This window comes from Arachis ipaensis, chromosome B01 (assembly GCF_000816755.2).
Source record: "Arachis ipaensis cultivar K30076 chromosome B01, Araip1.1, whole genome shotgun sequence".
Lineage (NCBI taxonomy): Eukaryota > Viridiplantae > Streptophyta > Magnoliopsida > Fabales > Fabaceae > Arachis > Arachis ipaensis.
Window position 1 is genome coordinate 125,598,403 of NC_029785.2, and position 21,429 is coordinate 125,619,831.

A 21,429-nucleotide genomic window follows, 5' to 3' on the forward strand; every position below is an offset into this window, starting at 1 on the left:
TTGTGGAGATCTCAACATAATTTAATTTTTCTACTGCAGAATGACAAGGGAGATTAATTCTTCTATTGCCTGGTGTGGAAACAAGAAAATCGAATCATGGAATATCATTGTGATACTGTGGAGGGCCACGTATGTTGCTTTTGTGATGTGAATTTGTGTTCACATTGGTTTCATTCTGTAATGATTGTTGCCAAATTTTGTATATTATCAGAACCAGAATATCGATGTCATAACTTAGGAGTGTCACATAACAATCGATTGCAAGGCGTGCTAAAGTAATATAAAACAAAAGGAAGATAATTAGATAAATCATTTGCCTGACGACCCTACTATATATCAACTACTACATTCCACTAAGCGCAACACTTTATGTCTTTGCCATTTCAAGACTTCACACTTGGTGCTTTCAGTTTCAGGTTTTAGCCTATCACGCCATCACTATTAATAGTATCTTAGGATTAACACATATTTAATTATGCTGTAATAACTATTTCAGCAATACTTTACTTAAGCTTTCCATAACACAATAAATTGTTTAGTTGGTGTTTTTTAGGAGATTAGGGAAGTAAGGTGCATCGGAATTGGGATTTTGCTGTATCTATGAATCTATCAATCTATATGATGGCTAAGGATTCAAGGAGCATGATGGTCCATAAGACCATAACGCCACTTGCATCATACTAGAAGACTCCATCAGAGACAGAGACACCGTAAAAAATAAAAAAAATAAAATAATAAAATTAGAAAAATGAATGCCAACTCTACACCCATACGCAAGATACTGATGGATACAATACAACCTTGGATGTTATATCAACAACAATTTTAATTTTGGGTCGTCAGGCAACACAAATCTGTTGCCTTTTCTTGGTATTTAGATTTTAGATCATGACATTCTAGAGAGTTTTCTAATTTTTGTGGTTTTGCATGGTATTTCGGTCAAGAAGTAATTTACCGGATCTGACTTTCATTTAAGAATTTTTCGTTAGACATGAGTAACTACATTTTAAATAACTAGAATGAGACCCGTGCGATGCGCGGGACGGTAAATTAATGATAGTATATAATAAATATTAAAAATTGTTATGTTTTGTAGAAATAAATTAAATATGTGTAAATTAAAGTTAAATTTAGAAGGTATTTTATTTTAAATAATTTGTAGTACAAAAGATTTGGATGAGAGTTGTAAACATTTTTAAACATTTTTATTTGGTGGTTTGATTTTTGTATTTGTTTTAGTTGATGGACTTAGTCATCTTATGTGGCGCTCGTCCTCCTTTTTTTTTTGTTGGTTGTTAGAGTTTGTGCTTTCTTCTTTTTGTCGTAGGTTCTTGTGAAGATATGTTCTCTATGAATTGTTGAATTTGATACACTTTCTATTATGTTATTTGGTTCCATCTTTGTATGTATGTTCTTCTTCCGAAGATGTGTCTTGAATTTGTATGGTTTTCTTTCTCCTTAATCTCTTGATGGTGTGGTGCTTCAATGTCATTATTTTCTGAAATGTCATTAGATTTAAAGCAGTTGTGTCCAATAAGTTTTTTGCGTCGCCATCAAATAGTATAAAAGTTGTTGTAACACTTTGATCTAAAAGCTTTAATTGAATTCTGAATCTAAAATAAGTATTGGGCTAACAACTAATAATTTGATAGATGAGATTATGAAAAGTATATAGAGTTACCTTATTGTTGGATACTGTGGTGTTTGATTACATGTGCCACAAATATAATTGTTTCTTTTTTTATATATGCTTTCTTGTGACACTTTTTACATTTAACATATTTTCATCCTAATTTGTCATCAATTTCGTTTATAGTTGCTAAAATTGTGAAGATCTTTTCCTATTCCAATATTCAATTTATGTTATCATTGGGTATATGATATTTGAGGAAGTATGAATGTATGATGCATGTTGTGATTTTTTTTTTTGTCATACCTGATCATCAGATTCTCATTGCATGGCCATTAGATCTAATCGTTCTGCTCTGAAAGAATGATGCTCTATTGAGTAAGTTTGAGATATGCAGTTCGAAAATAAATTTTTTGTGCTAAATTTGATGTTATGTGAAGGAATAGTGATAAGAGACTTATATATGTAGTTTAAATGGTATAGAATTTAAATACTTATAATGTAAAATTTATTATGATTAATAATATTATTATGACATTTATAACATGGATGTTTATTACTTTTGGTGAGTTATTTATAAAAATTAATAAATTAATTGTTACGGTTATAAATTTATTGTATTGTTTATAACGGTAAGATATAATAAATATAGGAATATGAATTCAATGTATTTGGAGGTTACAAATTTATTGGATTCTATTTTTTAGTTTTTTATTTGTATATTTTATTTTTTTACTGATTTAAAAATAATAGTTGATTTGGCAAGAATTGAGTGGTTGATTCTAAAATTGTGCCAAATAATAATTATTCTAAAGTTGGCAATGCAATTAACGTAGTCAATGGCCTAAACTTATAGAGTTGCGGTCAACATAATTATTGTAATAATTATATATTTAGATTTGTATCCATGCATGATGCATCTTATATGTACAAATATACGCAACAAAGGCTAAAAGTTAAAACATTTTTAGTAAAAAGAAGAAAATAATTAATTAGTATTTTGAGGTAAACATGCATACATGATGCATCTTATATACTGACACAAGGAATGGTGATGAAGACACGTGAAAGTTCAGGAGCTTCAGTTAGAACTTCAATCAGCAAGTTGGTGAAGTTTGTTATGCAGCACGTTTCCCTTTCTCCTTCTGTTGCTTTTTGTTATGCTAAGCTGTAAATTCTGTTAGCCAGCTAACCACATTCTCCTGCACTTTCCTGTATATAAACCGACCCCTGTGTATCAGATTCATTAATCAAATATACAACAATCACAGTTTTCCCTTGCTCTTCTTCTCTCTGATTTTACTCACACTTGCAGTTGCTTCACAAGCTTATGATACCTTTCATGGTATCAGAGCTTGGCTCCTTCACAAACTATGGCTGTGCCATAGAATCCCTTCACTGATTCACACTCAGCTCCAACGGCGAGTGTACCTAGTTTCACAGCAAATCCGATATACATGAAGCTTGATAATAATAACTTTCTCCAATGAAAAGATCAGGTAGAAGCCACAATAGAAGTAAATGATTTACTCGATCATATCACAGGAGCAAACCTTCCACTGAAGTTTCTCGAAACTGGAGAAGCCAATCCAGAATTTCAAAGATGGAAGAAGCAAGATTCATTGCTGAAATCGTGGTTGCTGGCTTCAATGACAAAATCATACACAACTCGAATGGTTGGCTGTGTCTTCACCTATCAGATCTGGAATACGCTGGAGAGTCACTTTGCATCGCAGGTCAAAGCAAAAGTAATTCAGTTGAGAAACAAGCTAAGCAGCACAAAAATTGGTGCATCAGTGAGTGACTATGTGCTAACAATCAAGAGCACAATTGATGCACTAATCTCGGTAGGAGAAAAAGTAAGTGAAAGTGAGCATATAAATGCAATTCTTCACGGTCTCACTGAAGAGTATGCACCAGTCCTCACCTCAATTCTTACAAGATCTCAAGGAATCACAGTTGGAGAGCTAGAAGCAGTTCTTTTGGCACATGAAAGCATGCTAGAGAGGTTTAGAAAGCCTGAATTAGATCACCTGGTATAAGTGAACATGGCTCAATCAAGTTACTCAAGTCAGTATCCTGAAGAAAGCTATCAGGCAAATTTCATTCAAAGAGGTGGATCAAGAAGCAATTTTAGAGGTAGAGGCAGATCCCAAAGCTTCAGGGGAGGACGGCAGTCACACTCAGACAGGTCCAGAAATCAAAATTACTCAGATAGATACCAAGGCTATGAAAGATCACCACAAGGTCAAGAAAGGATTCATGAGCAAGCCAGGCCCCAATGTCAATTGTGTAACAAGCTTGGCCACACTGCAAGAACCTGCTGGTATAGGTATGAAGATGATGATGCGCAAATCAACTACTCTCAGCCTCAGCGCAGAGAAAGGTATGACAACAGGCAACAGAAGAATGAGCAACCAGAAGCAAACATGAGTAGTGTTCTAGCAAACATGAGCAGTGTTCTAGCAAACCCTGCAACAATTCAAGATGCAGTTTGGTATCCAGACTCTGGGGCTACTCACCATCTAACTGCTGATCCAGAGAATGTGGCAGAGAAACAAAGCTATGAGGGGCCAGATCAAGTTGTAGTTGGGAACGGTACAGGTTTGGCCATTCAATGTGTTGGAAAAGCATATTTCAAAACTAACTTGAGCTCAAAGAAACTAATAATGCAAAAATTGTTACTAGTACCAGATATTACAAAGAATCTACTCAGTGTTTATCAATTTTGTTGTGATAATGATGTATTCTTTGAATTTCACTCTTATGGTTGTTATGTCAAATCTCAGGATACTAAAGAAGTAATCCTGCAAGGGGATGTTGCAAGAGGCATGTACTGGCTTCTCAATTTTCGTCCTGAACACTCACCCTCTGCACTCACCAGCTCACTCAATACAGACACAAACCAGTACATGCTCTGGCATGCCAGACTTGGACATGCCTCAGCTGCTATTGTTTCCAAAGTCCTAAAGTTTTGTAATCTTTCTTTTTCACCTAATAAGTCTCATTGTAGCTCCTGTTGCATTGGAAAGTCCCATGTCTTACCTTTTCCTAATTCTGAATCTGTTTACAATAAGCCATTAGAACTAGTGTACTCTGACATTTGGGGTCCTGCTCCATTTCCTGATTCAAATGGCAATAACTACTTTGTCAATTTTATTGATGCTTACTCTAGATTTACCTGGATTTATCTTATTAGAAGTAGAGCTCAGTTAAAATCTATATTTTTACATTTCCAACACATGGCTGAATTGCAACTAAATGCTAAATTGAAAATATTTCAAAGTGACAATGCAGCAGAATACACCAGTCTCTCGAAGTTACTACAAGAACAAGGCATCATTCATCGATTTTCCTGTCCACATGTTCATCAACAAAACGGCACGGCTGAGAGAAAGCATAGACATGTCGTGGAAATGGGACTCACATTGCTTGCTGCATCATCAGTGCCCATCAAGTTTTGGGGGGATGCCTTCACAACAGCCGCACAAATCATAAATATCTTGCCTACACCAGTGTTGAATGGTGTGTCACCCACTGAGAGATTGCTCAACAAGAAACCACAATATGATAGCCTAAAAGTGTTTGGCTGTAAGTGCTTTCCACATCTCAGGCCCTATAACAAGAACAAGCTCCAGTTCAAGTCCTCAACTTGTGTGTTCCTTGGATACAGTACTAGACACAAAGGCTACAAGTGTCTCACAAACTCCGGCAAGACAGTCATTACCAGAAATGTAGTATTTGATGAAACCAACTTCCCTTTCAAGGACCCTCATTCAGAATTTAGCAAAGCAATACAGCAGCCTCAAGAACAATCACTCTATCCTAGCCTACCACCACTACAAGTCATACCCAAACCTCCTACAACACCTTCCAACAACACATCTCCACCCCGAAGTAGCCCTGCTAGTTAGCACCAACAAAACACCTCTCCTACTATTCCCTCCAACTTCAATGTTCCCTTTCCAATTTCTAGTCAAAATCCTTGCCAACCTACCACCACCTCTAGCCTTCACACAGCTCCATCTGACACACCTGTCCCTGTCCCTATATCAGACTTTGAAACTGTGCTTTCCTGGGATTCAACCTCAACCTCTCTTGAACCCTGTGATACAGTCACAAACTCTCACCCTATCATAACAAGAAGTAAAACTGGTTCACTAAAACCAAAGGTCTTTCATGCAAGTTTGGAGCCCAAGAGTGTACAACAGGCACTGAATGATCCAAAGTGGAAAGAAGCAATGGATGCAGAGTTTGAGGCTTTGCAAAGGAACAACACCTGGGAACTGGTATCACTACCAATTGGTAGGAAAGCCATAGGCAGCAAGTGGGTCTATAGAGTCAAATATAACGCAGATGGGAGCTTACAGAAATACAAAGCAAGACTTGTGGCTCAGGGATTCGCCCAGAGACCAGGCTGTGACTTCACTGAGACATATAGTCCGGTAGTCAAGCCGACATCCATTCGAATAATACTCTCCATTGCTTTGGCAAGAGGCTGGTCAATAAGGCAAGTGGATGTTAACAATGCATTCTTACATGGTGAACTCACAGAGGACGTTTATATGAGACAGCCACCAGGTTATGTCTCAAGCGATAGCAACTTGGTGTGCAAGCTCACTAAAGTACTCTATGTACCACAAACTCTCCTCAGCCCTTCAGAAATTTGGCTTCTCTCCAACCAAATCTGATGTCTCAGTGTTCGTCCAACAAACAAACTCCTCAATTACCTATGTGCTAATCTATGTTGATGACATCATTGTAATCGGGAGTTCGAATGAGGCAATCACAGCTGTTACTCAAAGGCTAAACTCAGCCTTTGCTCTCAAGGACATGGGAAAGCTCCATTATTTCCTGGGAATTCAGGTGATCAGGACTAGTGATGGAGGACTACTAATGACTCAAAGCAAGTATGTAAAAGATCTCCTTGCAAAAGCAGGCATGAGTGGCTGCAAGTCATGTTCAACACCACTCCCATCATCCTTGAAAATTCAAGCCACTGGAGGACCAGAATTTGAAAATCCTCACCTATATCGATCAGTGGTAGGAAGCCTACAGTACTTGACAATAACAAGGCCTGACCTTGCATTCAGTGTAAACAAGCTAGCCCAGTTCATGCAAACTCCACTGGAATCACACTGAAAATTGGTGAAAAGGATACTGCGTTATGTAAGTGGATCTGCAACTTTTGGTCTCAAACTTCACAAAGATCCCTCCATGAAGCTAACAGCCTACTGTGACTCAGACTGGGCTGGTGACCCCAGTGACAGAAAATCAATTAGAGGCTTCTGTGTGTATATGGGAAGAAACCTGGTCTCCTGGCAATCAAAGAAACAAGGAGTAGTAGCCAGATCAAGTACAGAGGCAGAGTACAGAGCTTTGGCTGATCTAGTAGCAGAGCTGGTTTGGATCAAAAGTCTACTAGGAGAGTTGAAATGGCCTGTTCATGAAGCCCCTATGGCCTATTGCGACAACCAGAGTGATGTCCTTCTAGCAGCGAATCCCATCTTGCACTCAAAGGCAAAGCACTTCGAAATCGATCTGCATTTTGTCAGGGATCATGTTACAAGCAAAACAGTGCAGGTGAGCCATGTTCCCAGCACAGTCCAAATCGCAGATACCCTCACAAAAGCCCTTCCCTCCTCAGCCTTCCTTGATCTCAGGAACAAACTCAACGTGCAGAATTTGCCAAATTCTGCACCTCTGAGTTTGAGGGGGCATGACACAAGGAATGGTGATGAAGACACGTGAAAGTTCAGGAGCTTCAGTTAGAACTTCAATCAGCAAGTTGGTGAAGTTTGTTATGCAACACGTTTCCCTTTCTCCTTCTGTTGCTTTCTGTTATGTTGAGTTGTAAATTCTGTTAGCCAGCTAACCACATTCCCCTGCACTTCCCTGTATATAAACCAACTCCTGTGTATCAGATTCATTAATCAAATATACAACAATCACAGTTTTTTCTTGCTCTTCTTCTCTCTGATTTTACTCACACTTGCAGTTGCTTCACAAGCTTATGATACCTTTATACTACAAATGTATCTAATATGAAAATGTATGTCTAATATCATATATTTTTTTGTTTTATTTTGATACTCTTTTAATAAATTTGTTTTTTTTTTTTAGTTTTCAAATATTCTTTTCAAAATTTATAATGGTAAAATAAAATAGAATTTGTTTTTAATAATAAGTAAAAACTACAATAATAGTTCTTTGTACCTAGTGTTACTTCTAAAAATTAAAATGATTATTTTTTTTTACCAAAGATACAGAGACTCGAACTCGCGACCAATATGGGAGACTATGCTATTTGAGGTATAACTCATTGGCAAAAATTAAAATGATTATAATAAACATAATTATAATAATAAAATATAATTTTCATTTTTTAAACTTTTAATTTATAAATTCATTGTTGCTGTTTTAAATTTATTGTATTGTTTATAACGGTAAGATATAATAAATATAGGAATATGAATTCAATGTATTTGGAGGTTACAAATTTATTGGATTCTATTTTTTAGTCTTTTATTTGTACATTTTATTTATTTTATTTATTTTTTTTTTTTTTGCTGATTTGAAAATAGTAGTTGATTTGACAAGAATTGAGTGGTTAATTCTAAAGTTGTGCCAAGTAAGCAATATTGTTGACATGACATTAGTAGAAGGAAAGAAATATTTCAAAAGTAATGTGGTGCATACTTATGTATCTACAAGAATAGATAGATAGATGAGTTCATGAAATTTTAGAGAATATTTTGTTAGTGAAAGTAAGCCCCACTAGGCTACTACTAGGCCTCCCTTTTAGCCCTACCCTACAAAATAAAGGAGCCCAAACTGAAGTCAGTTGTAAAATTAATCAGGACACACACAAAATGTTGGTGCACAGATAACAGTAGGCTTTTTCCTTTCACTCAGTCGTGAAAATCTATAAAATTTTAGATGACGAGGCTAGTAAGCTACATATAAATTTGATTTTTTTAAATAAATAAAATTTAATAATTCCATATATACACAAATCAGGGAAGCTACGTAACTACACAACATACACCAATGCTGTTTTTGTTGCATGGAACAAAGCTCATACCACGGTATGGAGGTGAGAAATCAGGCTCGTAATAAATCAAAGCAGGATTCTCTTTGAACTAGTTGTGGCAAATATTGGGATAATATTTTGCTGCAACAATGTGCATGTAAGCAGTAAGCATAGTAATATATTTGATCATTCAAAATTTTAAATCTTTAACAGAAGCTTGAAGTAAATCGCTACATATGAACTGTACTTCTCTAATCATTCTTTAAGACCCTTTTTAATAGGTAAAGAATATCTTAAAAGAAGTCATCAGAAGCAGTATATGGTATGTGTAACAAACCTCGTCTCAAAAGATAGAAAGAAGTGAGGAATCACTAACACAGGAAGTTAAATTAGCATGGCAATCACAGGTTGGGGCTCAGAAAAATAGTCAGCTCTCACATAATCAAATATTTATTCCTGAAAAATATTTTTAGAAAAACGGAGTGAGTTTTGCAACCCAGTGACTAGATAGTACATCTATAATTCACATGAGACCATATAAACATTATTATAAAAATAATTTTAGTTAGAAAATAATAATTTATATGAATAAGTGAATCAATAAGGGAGTTCTCATACAGAAATCAAATCAAAAGTCCACATTTGGGCGACTCCACCTCTATGGGTAGCCATTTCCTCTCGTATATCTGTACGGAATAACAGATCCAACGTGTGGTCTATACGTTGGGCTAGCAACGCCCCTGCTAGTTGAGATCTGAGTCAAATGCATCTAGGTTAACGTCATAACAACTGTTAACTATGGTTTTCTAATACGAGCCTCTCAAACCAATTCAAAACATATAATTTTTAAATATAACAAATTCTTCGGTCTTTCAAACATATAAGGTATCAAATCAAATCAAATAATACTTTCTCATCCAAATCTTTTTCAATCATATTTTCTCAATCTTAAGGCATTTCAAATATATTTCACAATTTTAAAATAAGTAAATACTAACAAATACTTCAATGCTTGAAAAAATACATATTCGAGTAAAATCAAATGTTTTAAAATAATTTAAAGCTTCATCAAACATGCATATAGAGCTTGTTTGGGTGAGCTTCTAAAAAAATATCTTTTTTCGAGTTATCTTTTTTTAAAAGATCTTATGAAAAAGTAAAAGTAATTTTATGTTTGGGTATCTCATGCAAAAAGATCTTTTTATCTATCAATTACATATAGTCTCATGTGCATATTAAAATGAGCTTAACGAGGATAAATATTTAGTTATAATAAATTGATTATTCAATCTAATTTAAAACCCTTTTATAACAATCTTTGTAAGTATAATTATAAGTTTAAAGTTCCATGTATCAAAATAATTATAGATGCAAAGCCAAATAATTATAAATGTAAAGCATGTTCATAACTTGATTCTGAAAGACCGAAAAAACCAAACTCGGAATGCGAAATTAAAGGGTGAGGATGGTTGGAATAGAATGGATCGAAAGAACACAGAACTTAGACCAAGGCAGTGGCAAAAACCTCGACTAATCCCGTAACAACATCATTGTGATGATCACAGCTATGACGGCTGAAATAGAACAGCACAGAAACAAGGTAGCATAAATGGAATAGTAGCAGAGCACGAGGCAAGTTAAAGGAAATGACTTAGACCAGAATAGAGGCACTTCGGCTGCATTTTTCCAGAAACCGCAACAGTGACGGCGACAGAAGCTCCAGTATGATGCTTAAATAGGAAGCAGAGGCAACTGTTAGCAGTGGCGCCAACAAAGAACGGCTCTGACGGTGGAGCGCAGCTCGACGGTGACCTCCTTCCCCAACAACGGCAGCAGCAGCGACAGCATGCACCACCGGTACCCTCTTCCCAGCGACGAGCTCTATCGCGTTCTCCTTTCCCTTTCGCGAAGTTCTTATCTCTCTCTCTCTCTTCAGTCTCCTCAGCGGCACAGTAGTTCGATGACGGAGGCTAGGGCTCTAACAATGACAGCGACAAAACTTCCCTCCTCTGTTCATCACGCCTCTCTCTTCCGTGCGTTCTCTTCTCTCTCCTCGGGCTCCCCTCAGACGGCGACGATCCTCCATGCGTAGCCACCACGAAATTTTGATAAAATTGGAGGGTTGGATAGTAATAAAAGGAATCAAATGTAAAATGTTTCAAAAAAATTTCGAAACGTTACAACAAAACTTTAATTTTGTTTTGTTTCCAAAGCACAATTAGATCGTTTTCTTTGGAGAAATATTTGTTCCCATACTTAGTTGTTATAGGTTGATGACAATATTCTCCCAGAATACAATGAAACCTATGAATTTTTAATTAGCAATAATAAGATATTTTCACCTCTCTTGAACAAGAAAATCTCTCAATAGTTAAAATACACCCTTAATTAGTATATTTTAAATAGTAGACAAAGTTATATTTATATACATTACACAGCAATTAAATTTGTCACATACATATGTGACTCTTCTATTGTCAATAGGTACAATATTTCAAACATACACAATTTTTAAAGAATTGTGTCCCTTTAGTCAAAAGTATAATGTTTTAAACATACATCATTCTTAAAAAATTGTTCCCCTTTAGTCAAATGATACTTCTAGAGAGTCAACTACAACCTAAGCCAACTCAAGCCGATTCTTTGTATTTTTAGTTTTGAGAATCAAAAAATTAAAATAGTGGAGAGTTATTTTTTCTTTTTTTATAAAAGTCCTCCTATTTTTTAACTAGTTGGCTATTCCCCTAGTCGCTTTTCTAGCGGAACCATTCTTCAACTTCATTAATACAACAATTTTTCCTCTTTCTCCCATGTTTCTCGAAGAGAAATTTTCTAATCCTAGAACTCTGTGTGTTTTAGGGGTATTCAAAATCCGTCCCGGTCCAAAATCTTACCTGGATCCGAGATGTATTTTATCGGATTTGGATTTTCATTATTTTTTACCCGGTGTTATTTTGGGTCGGGTTCGGATTTTGTTTTGGGTGGCCCGACCCGGCCCGAAATTGCTTTTTGTATTTTAATATATAAAATTTACAAATTTATATATACTAATATTTTATCGGGTCGATTCGATTTAACCTAATTTCTTTTCGGGTCGGATCATAATAAGCATGTTACCTTTTTAAAATTGGGTCTGAGTCTACTTAAATCCGACCTCACCTGACCCGTGAACACCCATAATATCTGTGATCAAGTTGATGTGCTTTACTTGAGAAGAGTACTTTGTTGGAAATCATAACTTTATGTGACAATGACCATAGTTACATGATTTCACCAATTAGGTTATATATTATATATTGCATATTAATTCGCACATACCAATTTACAATGAAAAAATTTAAGAAATCAACTATAATATAAGCTAACTAAATCAACCTCCATTCACAATTAATCTGCTTATCAGAACACCACTTATTATTCGGTTCTGTATTAAAAGTTAAAACATATTGTATTCCATCTAACTATGGCCTATGGGTATTCCGTATCAGACTTGTTCCATGCAACACAAGTGGACTCTACTTTGCAAATCCTTGCCACATTTTGCCATGTTTCATTTTTTCAAAAATAAATAAATAAATAAATGCTCACACTAACCTTATTAACTTATGCGAAATGAGCACCGTTTCGAAGATTTTATTTCGCATGATTTTTAAGCAAAATGATGGTTAATTGTGTAACGCAGCATCCTCATACGAAATAGTGCATGTTGCATGTGTAGATATACCAAACTTTCTCGAAATTCACGTATGTCTGGAATTATTGAATTTTATTTATTTATTTATTTGAATAAAAAAACTTATAATTTTTCACTGATATATATAATTACAAATAGCATTGATCTTCTTCCTTCACATACGGTTTGAAAGTATTTGTTGTTGTGCAACAGAGGGAGCAACATGAATTTGAGAGGCGCAGACAGAGACAAAAGCAGCACTGACTTGGTTACTCCTTCCAAAGCTTAACCTCAAAATAAGAGAATATGTTGTTTCAAGTTCCACTCATGGGATAAACTCAAATTTGCACGAGCCATGACCTGTCATTGAACCAAAACATCAGATATATTTTTCAATTGCAATATCACAAATTAGACTAAACAATATCAATTGATACTGTATGTCTTGTTATAAGTTATTAAATTCAAGGGATTTGTGTTGTGCTTGTGCCCCATTTGGTATACCACATCAAACTCATGGATATTATTCTTTAGAAATGTTGATAATTACTTGGGTCAAGGTCAGTAGTGATTGCAGCAGAATTGAAATAGCAAGAGCCTCCTTTGTTCTTGAACCTCTGATAGTAACTATTGAAGGAATAAGAGGCATGGTCCTTCAGAGTGTTTGGTAGATAACAGGGATAGTTCAATTGTATCTTGCTGCAATCTGCTCCATTTCCACAAGCCCACTCCATGGCCCTCTCAAGATCTTCATCTGGGGTCTGCTCATCAGCTATGCACCACTCCATATATTGTCCTAAGTATTTTCCAATAAACTCAGAATTAGATGAAAAATTACTAAGTACATTTACATGAGTCTTTGATAAATTATAAGTGTAAAACAAACAGAGATAATAATGCTGATTCCGTTACCAGATGCTTGAAAACATAGGTTCAAAAGGAGCAGAGCTATCAAAAGTTTGAGAATTGGACAAATCATATTTCTTGGGGGTGATATAATAATAACCTGGAACTATGATTCATACAATAACATAGCGAGAAATATTCTTATAAGTGAAGCTCTATATATAAAATTTCTCTTTGAATAGGATAAAGCTACAAGGACATAATAGACACTTTCTTTTCCCAAAGGTTGAGACACCATGATATGGTCCTACTTGCGTTGCTTTGGTGTTACAATAACTTTTTTTCTGTATCACCATGATATAAGTTCTTTCCTTTTCTTATACCCAACTGTTAGATATGGAAATCCCAAATATTTGTCTAATAACAACTTCCTTAGTTATCTATCAGTTACTTGTCTCACAAGAGTGCATAATTGCATATGCCAGAATTTGTAAATTAAGATGACCTCTCTAGCAGTTGGTCCATTGTATTGTACACATATATATATTCTTCTTTTGTAATGAGAAATCTAGATTACCAACTTCCCAAGCAAGCTATATATATGTAAGACTATAGATCAAAGCAGAAGTCAGAATCCCTACAGGAGCTTCAAATAAAGAAGTGATTCAACTTTTAATTGTGTATAAGAAATAAAGAACAAATAGTCCTTATCATACAAGATTAAGCTCTAAAGGCTTATCCTATTGGGGGCACAATATATAAAGTGAAAATTTCAAAAGCATAATAAACCATTTCAGATTTCTTTCCTTAGCCATTTAGTACCTATTTTTGAGAGCCATTGCTCTTTTTGGTTTTGAATTTTACTTTTTCACCTTTTTTCTTTTCTTTTCTTTTTCCCCCTAGTTCTTAAATCTAGGCGTAATGAGTGTAGATTGGATCAATTGACTGGACCCTCACTAAAAACAGTACCTCATCTCAGTATGCAAGAAGTAATAATGTTGTAAGAAAGAAATGAGGTACTGTTTGGAGTTTTTGTGTATTCTATCACACAAAAACATACAGAAAAAGACAATTTAGATTCATTGAGCTTTGAATTCATCTTCATTACTTGTTCTATTATTTTGGTAAACCGTTGTTGCATGGCAATCATTTACTCGTCCAAAGGGATCTATTCCTTCATGTATATATTATATTTATAATATATATTCATCTACTCATATGTCATTTTCTTGATACATATTTGATATTTCCCATACGGGCCATGCCCATGATCAAAGATTGCCACTTTGGTACTTTCCAACAATAACATCGCATTTAGGCCTAATTGCTTACACTGATTGAAGAACATATACACATACATTATTATTCCATCCCTAGTTCAAATTAACGAGCTCATGCTAATAGCCTAATACAACAAAGACGAAACCCGAGAAAATGAAACAGGGCAGTTTCATAGATATTCTGCAAGAGTCATCAAGATGTCTATAAATTAGAGTAGGCCACCTTCACTTCATATTTTAAAGTTTAACCCTAAAACCATTGAGTGGTTTCATCATGGTAGATTGGTAGCAATGTTATATAGTCATCATCACAGATTCGTTGTTATATATATAATAAAAACTACATTAATAGTTATACAATGCAAGTATAGTACAGTGTACACTAAAGACGGAGAGTAGTATCAACACCATCAGAATCAGCAGAGTTAGAATCCCAATCTTCACATGAACAAGCATGGAGGCAGTGTTTACTTGCACAATCTGTCATCATCAAGGGTACTCCTGCATTTGTCTTCTTCTTCTTGTCGTCCTGCGATGATGTTGGCCATAGAGAAAGAGAAACACGGGGTGGCGGCAGCGGCGGCGACGGAGAAGGCGATGATGGTGACCTGCAGGAAGGGATGGCAATAAGTTCAGGCTGGAAAAACAGCCTCGTACTTGGTTCATAATAACAAGTCGTGATGGTAGAGGGATGATTAATTGAATTGGAAGTGAAGTATTGCTTAGAAGGTTGATGATCAGAGTTGAGCATCATTTTCAGCAGCTCTCTTTCCTCTCTCATTTCTTTCACCCTCTGCAGTTCTCTAAACCTTTGTTGCAGCAGAGCTATTGAGGAGTGCATGATTATCATATCAGAAGTCTAAGGAGGCATGAAGTGAGTTACGTGTCTATATATAGTGTGATGGAAGCATGGTTTAATAAATTTGAGTCCCTCAATAAAATTGTAAAGGAAGGAGAATCGGCAAATAAGGTGCAAAGTCCAAAAAGCAGATGTTGATTTGTCAATCTAGGTAGCTAACGATTTTCATATAGTGCCTAATGGCTGTGGGGAAATGCCACAAACATATTATCTCTCCTGTTTTTGGGATACAAAGAGGCAAAAACATTGGTAAAGCAGAAAATTGCTGCCAGAATAGTCCAAAGAGAATGTTGCAATTAGTGCATGGAAGGTTGTGTTTGGAGGAATAATAAGTCCAGTGCTGTGCTGCTCTACCAACATGTACTAAAGTACTTTCCTTCAGCTTTGGGCTTGGTGTGTGTGAGACTCTTTTTGGATGGCTTATTTTGTTTGTTGGGAATACTTCACTTTCCTTTCCCTTTTAGATTTTTTATTTTTATTTTTATTCTTCCTAATCAATATGCCTCTTATAGCTTTTTCCTTTTGTTGGGAGAAGGGGAAGTTGATGAATTGGGGGCAGTGTAAGTGCATAAGGACAAGGGTTAGAAGGAGGAATAATCTTTGGCACCATCATCATGCTTTGAGATCAAACAATTATGTGTGACAAAGACAAACATACCAACATTCTTCTCTCTCTCTCTCTCTATGCAACTTCTTTGTCTCTAAGTGTTTGGATTTGCATGGCATGCAGATATGCAAGCAGCACTTAACCAATAATGCTTTAGTTGGATGCTTCTTTTATGAAGCAGAAGCCCCCCCACCCCTTCTTGTCCATTACTTTTCTCTATCTTTTTGAAGTTTGAAACACAGTTTGACTGATTGAGATAATTCATTAGTATTGATTGATAATATTGGACTCAAAAGATGTGGAAGGCGTGCATTAGATATATCCTATTATATTTAGTTTCATCCTTTGGCCATTGAATTAGATAATAATAAAAGCAGATTTTAATTTGCCGTAAGGACATGCCAATCTAAACCAAAAAATAACAAAATACAAGCATAAAAGTTGATGAAGCACTAGCACTACTACAGGTTAGTGCGCTACATTATTTTTTACAGATGGATTTGTCTACAAAAGTAGTTAGTGCTGTGACTTGTGCTGCATGCTGTGGTGTATGTCCAATAAAGAAAAAATTAAAGGCAGTTGGAGGGTGGAGATGAGTTTGAACTTTGAATGGACATACATGCATAGCAGCTTCAGAAAATAAGTTACTTCAAACTAAAATATGAATGATGATATTTCGTATCAACAAAATTCCAAATGAGTCATGACATTACTAAACAGTTAGATTGAAATGTACCTACTGAACTCTGAACTCAACCATGTGTACTTACTTACATGCACAGTCAAATAATGTGTTTGCAACAGTTTACTGCTCTGACTCCTGTGATCAGTTTACTATACTATTATTGTAAGATACATGCATGTTGTGTGGCTTTCTTTTTGAATCGACAAATCATCGCAGAAAAAGTGGTGTCATTTCTTTGCACTTTGTCTTTTTGGTTTAAACCGATAATGTTTGAAGACTAAAACTACCATTTAGGGAACTCGTTTTCCATGCACATGTAAAGATCACATAAAAATATGCTCCTATTGGTTGGTAGATGTGCTTATAAGATGGCTAAGAACAAATCTCTAACATTCTTACTCCTGAGAACTAGTTTGAATGCGTTCAAATTCCCTTTTATTTCTGCGTGCCAATACCATTATGGAACTTATTTCCCATGTATTATATATGTATATAAATATTAATTTAAATAGTCACTAAAAAAATATAAATTTAAATTAAAGCTCATACCGACGGATGTGTTGATTATGTAACTAAAATAGCTATTTAATTCTGAAAATTTTAAATAAATGAATCGATTATGAGGTTTGAAGTAAAATTTTGATTTAACAGTTAAAGTTTGTAGAATCTTAATTTTCCAAAAGAGATAGAAATTTAAATTTCTTCCTTTCTCTATCTAAAGATGGCAACACTATTCACCAGAATCCACTCGGTTCTTACTCCGCTGAATAAAGTTGGGTTTAGGTAATCCACTTCTACTCTGATAATAGTTATATAAATTTTAAAATTTTATTTTATTTATTAAATTTTAATAATTATTAAGGGAGATTGAAGCACAGCGTGTACCCTTGAGAGAAAATTATAATTTAATTTTTTACTATGCACAGATAGGAGAGAATCAAATTCTATACGAATTATTATTATAAAATAAAACGGAATAGGGTACCACTACCCTTCCTGTTGCCACACTTTTCTCTATCTCACGGTTCTCACCTCAAAATACATTTATATACATTAATTAAAAGTCTCCCGAAAAACACATTAATTAATAGAAATACTAGGGGTTAATAAAATTTGTGATGTTTAACCATTAATTAATTATTATTAATATTTTTAATAGTATGAGATGATATTTAATGGTGTAGAATTAATTATTTTTTTTTTTATAGTTAAATGCTGACTAAATTTCAATAAAAGTGTTGATCTCTAAACTTTCTCTTAATTAATACTTAAAAATTAAAACTAATAATGATAAAATTAACTACATATTGTATTAATAGAGGTAATTTAACTATCATTATTAAAGAAAATATTTTAAAATACAACTAATATAAAAATCTCAACTAAACAAAAATTTTAAAATAAAAAATAATTACAACATTTAAATTCTCTTATATTTAAAATACATTAAAAATTTAAAAATATTTTGAAGTGTTTCTCAGTTTTAAAATTGAGTTTAGGACACATATAAGATACATGATCAATTTACTACTAATAAAAAATTTTGAGTCCCACTCCCTAAAAAATTTAAATATCCAAATCGGTCCTATCTACTTTGATATATGTACGTTTCAGTCCCTAGTTAGGGACCGAAAATGGTATTTACTCAAAGTAGACAGTGATTGGAAACGTACATATATCAAAGTAGATAGGGACCGATTTGGGTGTTTAAATTTTTTAGGAATTGAAAAGTCTATCGGACAAATGGTTAGAAACCAGAAATGATGTTTACTCTAAATATTTTTATTTAATAAATATAAAATAAATACATTAAAATTTTGAATTTTTAATAATTTTTTTACTTTGTAATTTTAACATGCCTACCCTTTTAAATTAACAGTAGATTCATAATCCACAAGAGATGTATACTTGTCCAATCAAAGTATACAGTCACAGAAACTGCGAACCCCATTAGATCCTCAATATGAAAATGGCTATCGGTTTCGGGTGTTGTTCCCAGTTCCCACCCAATTAATAAAAATGAAATTAGAATGCCCTAACTAAAGTGATTTGGTCATATGGTTGCTGTTTGAATGTGAATGTGAATGTGAATGCAATTAGAATGCGAAAGGGCATAGAGCAGAGAATTGCGTCCCTTCTTAAGGACACCAAAACCCAGAAGCAGTTGCTTCAAGTTCACGCCTTTTACATCAAAACATGTTCCTCTCATAATCGGTTCCTCCAAGCGAAGCTCTTAGGCACACTTGTTTCGCTTCCTACTCCCATTGATTTGCACTACGCTCGCGCTTTGTTCGATTCATTTCCCCTTCGCGACACCTTCATCTGGAACACCATGATCCGCACTTACCTCTATGCTCAAAACCCTCAACATTCTGTTACCCTTTACTTCCAAATGCTCCTTCATCATGATGATCATGTTTCCGTTGATAGCTTCAGCCTCTCCTTGGTTTTTCAGGCATGTGGGAGGTTGTTGGATTGGGAAAATGGCACAAAGATACATACCCATGTGCTCAAGCTTGGCTTTGCTCCTGATTTGTTTGTCCAAACTGCGCTAATTGAAATGTATGCAAAATGTGGTCATTTGGATTATGCTTGCAAGGTTTTGGATTCCATGGAAGAACCAGACTTGGTTTCCTATAATGTGCTGTTGGTTGAGTATGTTAGAATTGGGGAAATTAAGATGGCACACCAACTGTTCAACAGAATGCCTCAGAGGGACTTGGTTTCTTGGAACACAATGATCCATGGCTATGCCTCGCTAGGCGATGTTGGGACGGCACACAAGTTGTCTCATACTGATGTTGAACATATACAGCAATCTAATGAGGCATTGAAACTATTTCATGAAATGCAAGTAGCTAATGTGGTGCCTGATAGGGTCACCATGCTCAGTGTCTTATCTGCGTGTGCGAGCTTGGGTGCCCTTGGAATGGGGAAGATGGTTCATGAGTACATTGAAAGGAATGGAATTGGAATTGACATGAAGCTGGGAACTAGTCTTTTGGACATGTATGCCAAGTGTGGGGACATAGATAATGCACTGAGGATGTTTGAGCTCTTGGACCATAAGGATGTTTTTACATGGAGTGTCATGATAATGGGACTTGCAAATCATGGATTTGGGGAGCAGGCTCTAGCATGTTTTTCCAAGATGATAACTGAAGGAATCAAACCAAATGATGTTACTTTTATAGGTTTATTAAGTGCATGCAGCCATAGTGGATTGGTTGACAAGGGATGGGTATGCTTCAAATCAATGAGTTGTCTTTACGGATTTTCTCCAAAGATTGAGCACTATGGATGCATGGTCGATATTTTAGGCCGGGCAGGGCTCCTTGAAGAGGCTAGGGAACTTATCAGGACTATGCCATTTGCACCAGATGCCATAGTGTGGAGGGCCTTTCTTGGAGCTTGTAAAATTCATAAAAATGTTGACCTGGCGCAAGAAGCCACGTTAAATCTTCTTGAATTGGAGCCTCATATAGATGGAAATTATCTTCTCCTGTCAAACATATATTCCCAAGCAAAGAAATGGGACAGGGTTGTGATGCTGAGGAGGAGTATGAAATGTTCAACTATTCAGAGAGTCCCAGGAAGTAGCTCAGTTGAAGTTGATAATACAGTTTATGAATTTGTTTCTGGAGACAAATCTCATCCGAAATCCTTGGAGATATATGAAATGTTGGAAGAAGTACTTGATAGAATTCAATGTGCTGGATATGAGCCATTAACAACTTCAACCGTACAAGATGTTGATGAACAAGAGAAACAGAATGCATTAGCTACTCATAGTGAGAAGTTAGCAATTGCTTATGGACTACTCACCACTCCTCCTGGGAGTCCCATCCGGATTTTCAAGAACCTGCGAGTTTGTGAGGATTGCCATTTGAGTATTAAATTTATTTCCAAGGTGTACCAAAGGAAAATAGTTGTAAGAGATAGAAATCGTTTCCATCATTTTTATGGAGGTTCATGCTCTTGTAGGGACTATTGGTAGAAACACCGTACCGCTCTGCTATTCAAATTTCTAAAGCCAGCATAGTAAGAAAGTATTCATATTATAGAGTAGAGACATTGAAAAGTAATGAAATTAAGGGTGCGAGAAGTATATCTAACATACATAGCAATGTCCATATTTTTTAAATTTCTTCCCCAATTTTTTCCTACTTTTCTTTCAACAACTTGAATCGAGTTTGAAGTTAGTTGAAGCTTGAAAGTTGAAAGAATTCTGTAGTTGAGACATAAAGCTATTGGAAGTGAGGAAATCTACTGCTAGTAACAACAATTTAGATTTAGATGAATGGATTTGTATGTCATAATCTTGTATTTTATATTTTTTCTGTTGCCTATGGATAGTTGCTTGAACCACAAGGTTAACGCTGAGATCATGTTATTGTTCTTTTCCCCGGCCCTATGCTCTGACAAATGCAGCATTAAACAATGCCGATGGTAGTTGAGATTTGAGAATCTGGGTGAGACAAACCTCATTATTATTTTTGAGGGATAAGGGGCCACCTCCTCCGAAAACAAAATTATTAGTCTCATTTATTAATAAGTTGGGAAGAATAAGATCACTACAAATCTCTCTGATGTGTTGAGTGTTCATTGCATTAGGCATTAGCATAGCAACACTGCCTTCTTTTAATTGCCAAACACTCTTTGGTCCCACTTTCGTGACGTTGCCCTATATATAATGTTTCATTTTTATTTTAGTCAACGAGTCACTCATCTATTTTCTATTTTTATTATATAAAAATTAACACCAACTTCTTATACAATAAATTTAAGTGATATATTTCTCTTCTAATAATATCAC

General features: G+C 35.2%; 3 protein-coding genes across 3 annotated transcripts; 2 read left to right on the forward strand and 1 right to left on the reverse strand.

The window, feature by feature from the left end:
• Window positions 6,464-7,381, forward strand: LOC107613254 (uncharacterized mitochondrial protein AtMg00810-like). The gene is made up of 2 exons (XM_016315170.1): window positions 6,464-6,687; window positions 6,787-7,381. Exons 1-2 carry the CDS (start codon window positions 6,464-6,466, stop codon window positions 7,379-7,381), a joined length of 819 nt encoding a protein of 272 aa, XP_016170656.1.
• Window positions 12,409-13,545, reverse strand: LOC107619731 (PLASMODESMATA CALLOSE-BINDING PROTEIN 5). Its single transcript, XM_016322026.2, has 3 exons — window positions 13,249-13,545; window positions 12,887-13,132; window positions 12,409-12,696 (listed from the first exon to the last, which is right to left on the reverse strand). Exons 1-3 carry the CDS (start codon window positions 13,313-13,315, stop codon window positions 12,662-12,664), a joined length of 348 nt encoding a protein of 115 aa, XP_016177512.1. The 5' UTR covers window positions 13,316-13,545; the 3' UTR covers window positions 12,409-12,661.
• Window positions 18,471-20,878, forward strand: LOC107619720 (pentatricopeptide repeat-containing protein At5g66520). The gene has a single exon (XM_016322019.2). It carries the CDS (start codon window positions 18,715-18,717, stop codon window positions 20,608-20,610), a length of 1,896 nt encoding a protein of 631 aa, XP_016177505.1. The 5' UTR covers window positions 18,471-18,714; the 3' UTR covers window positions 20,611-20,878.

Bases quoted from the DNA above. Each gene is read 5' to 3' on its own strand.
- LOC107613254 (XM_016315170.1), top strand. From the start codon at position 6,464: ATGGGAAAGCTCCATTATTTCCTGGGAATTCAGGTGATCAGGACTAGT. The intron at 6,688-6,786 runs GTACTTGACAAT...ATTGGTGAAAAG, and splicing joins TCAGTGGTAGGAAGCCTACA to GATACTGCGTTATGTAAGTG.
- LOC107619731 (XM_016322026.2), bottom strand. From the start codon at position 13,315: ATGATTTGTCCAATTCTCAAACTTTTGATAGCTCTGCTCCTTTTGAAC. The intron at 13,133-13,248 runs GTAACGGAATCA...GAAAATACTTAG, and splicing joins CCTATGTTTTCAAGCATCTG to GACAATATATGGAGTGGTGC. The intron at 12,697-12,886 runs GTAATTATCAAC...GTTCAATGACAG, and splicing joins CACTACTGACCTTGACCCAA to GTCATGGCTCGTGCAAATTT.
- LOC107619720 (XM_016322019.2), top strand. From the start codon at position 18,715: ATGCGAAAGGGCATAGAGCAGAGAATTGCGTCCCTTCTTAAGGACACC.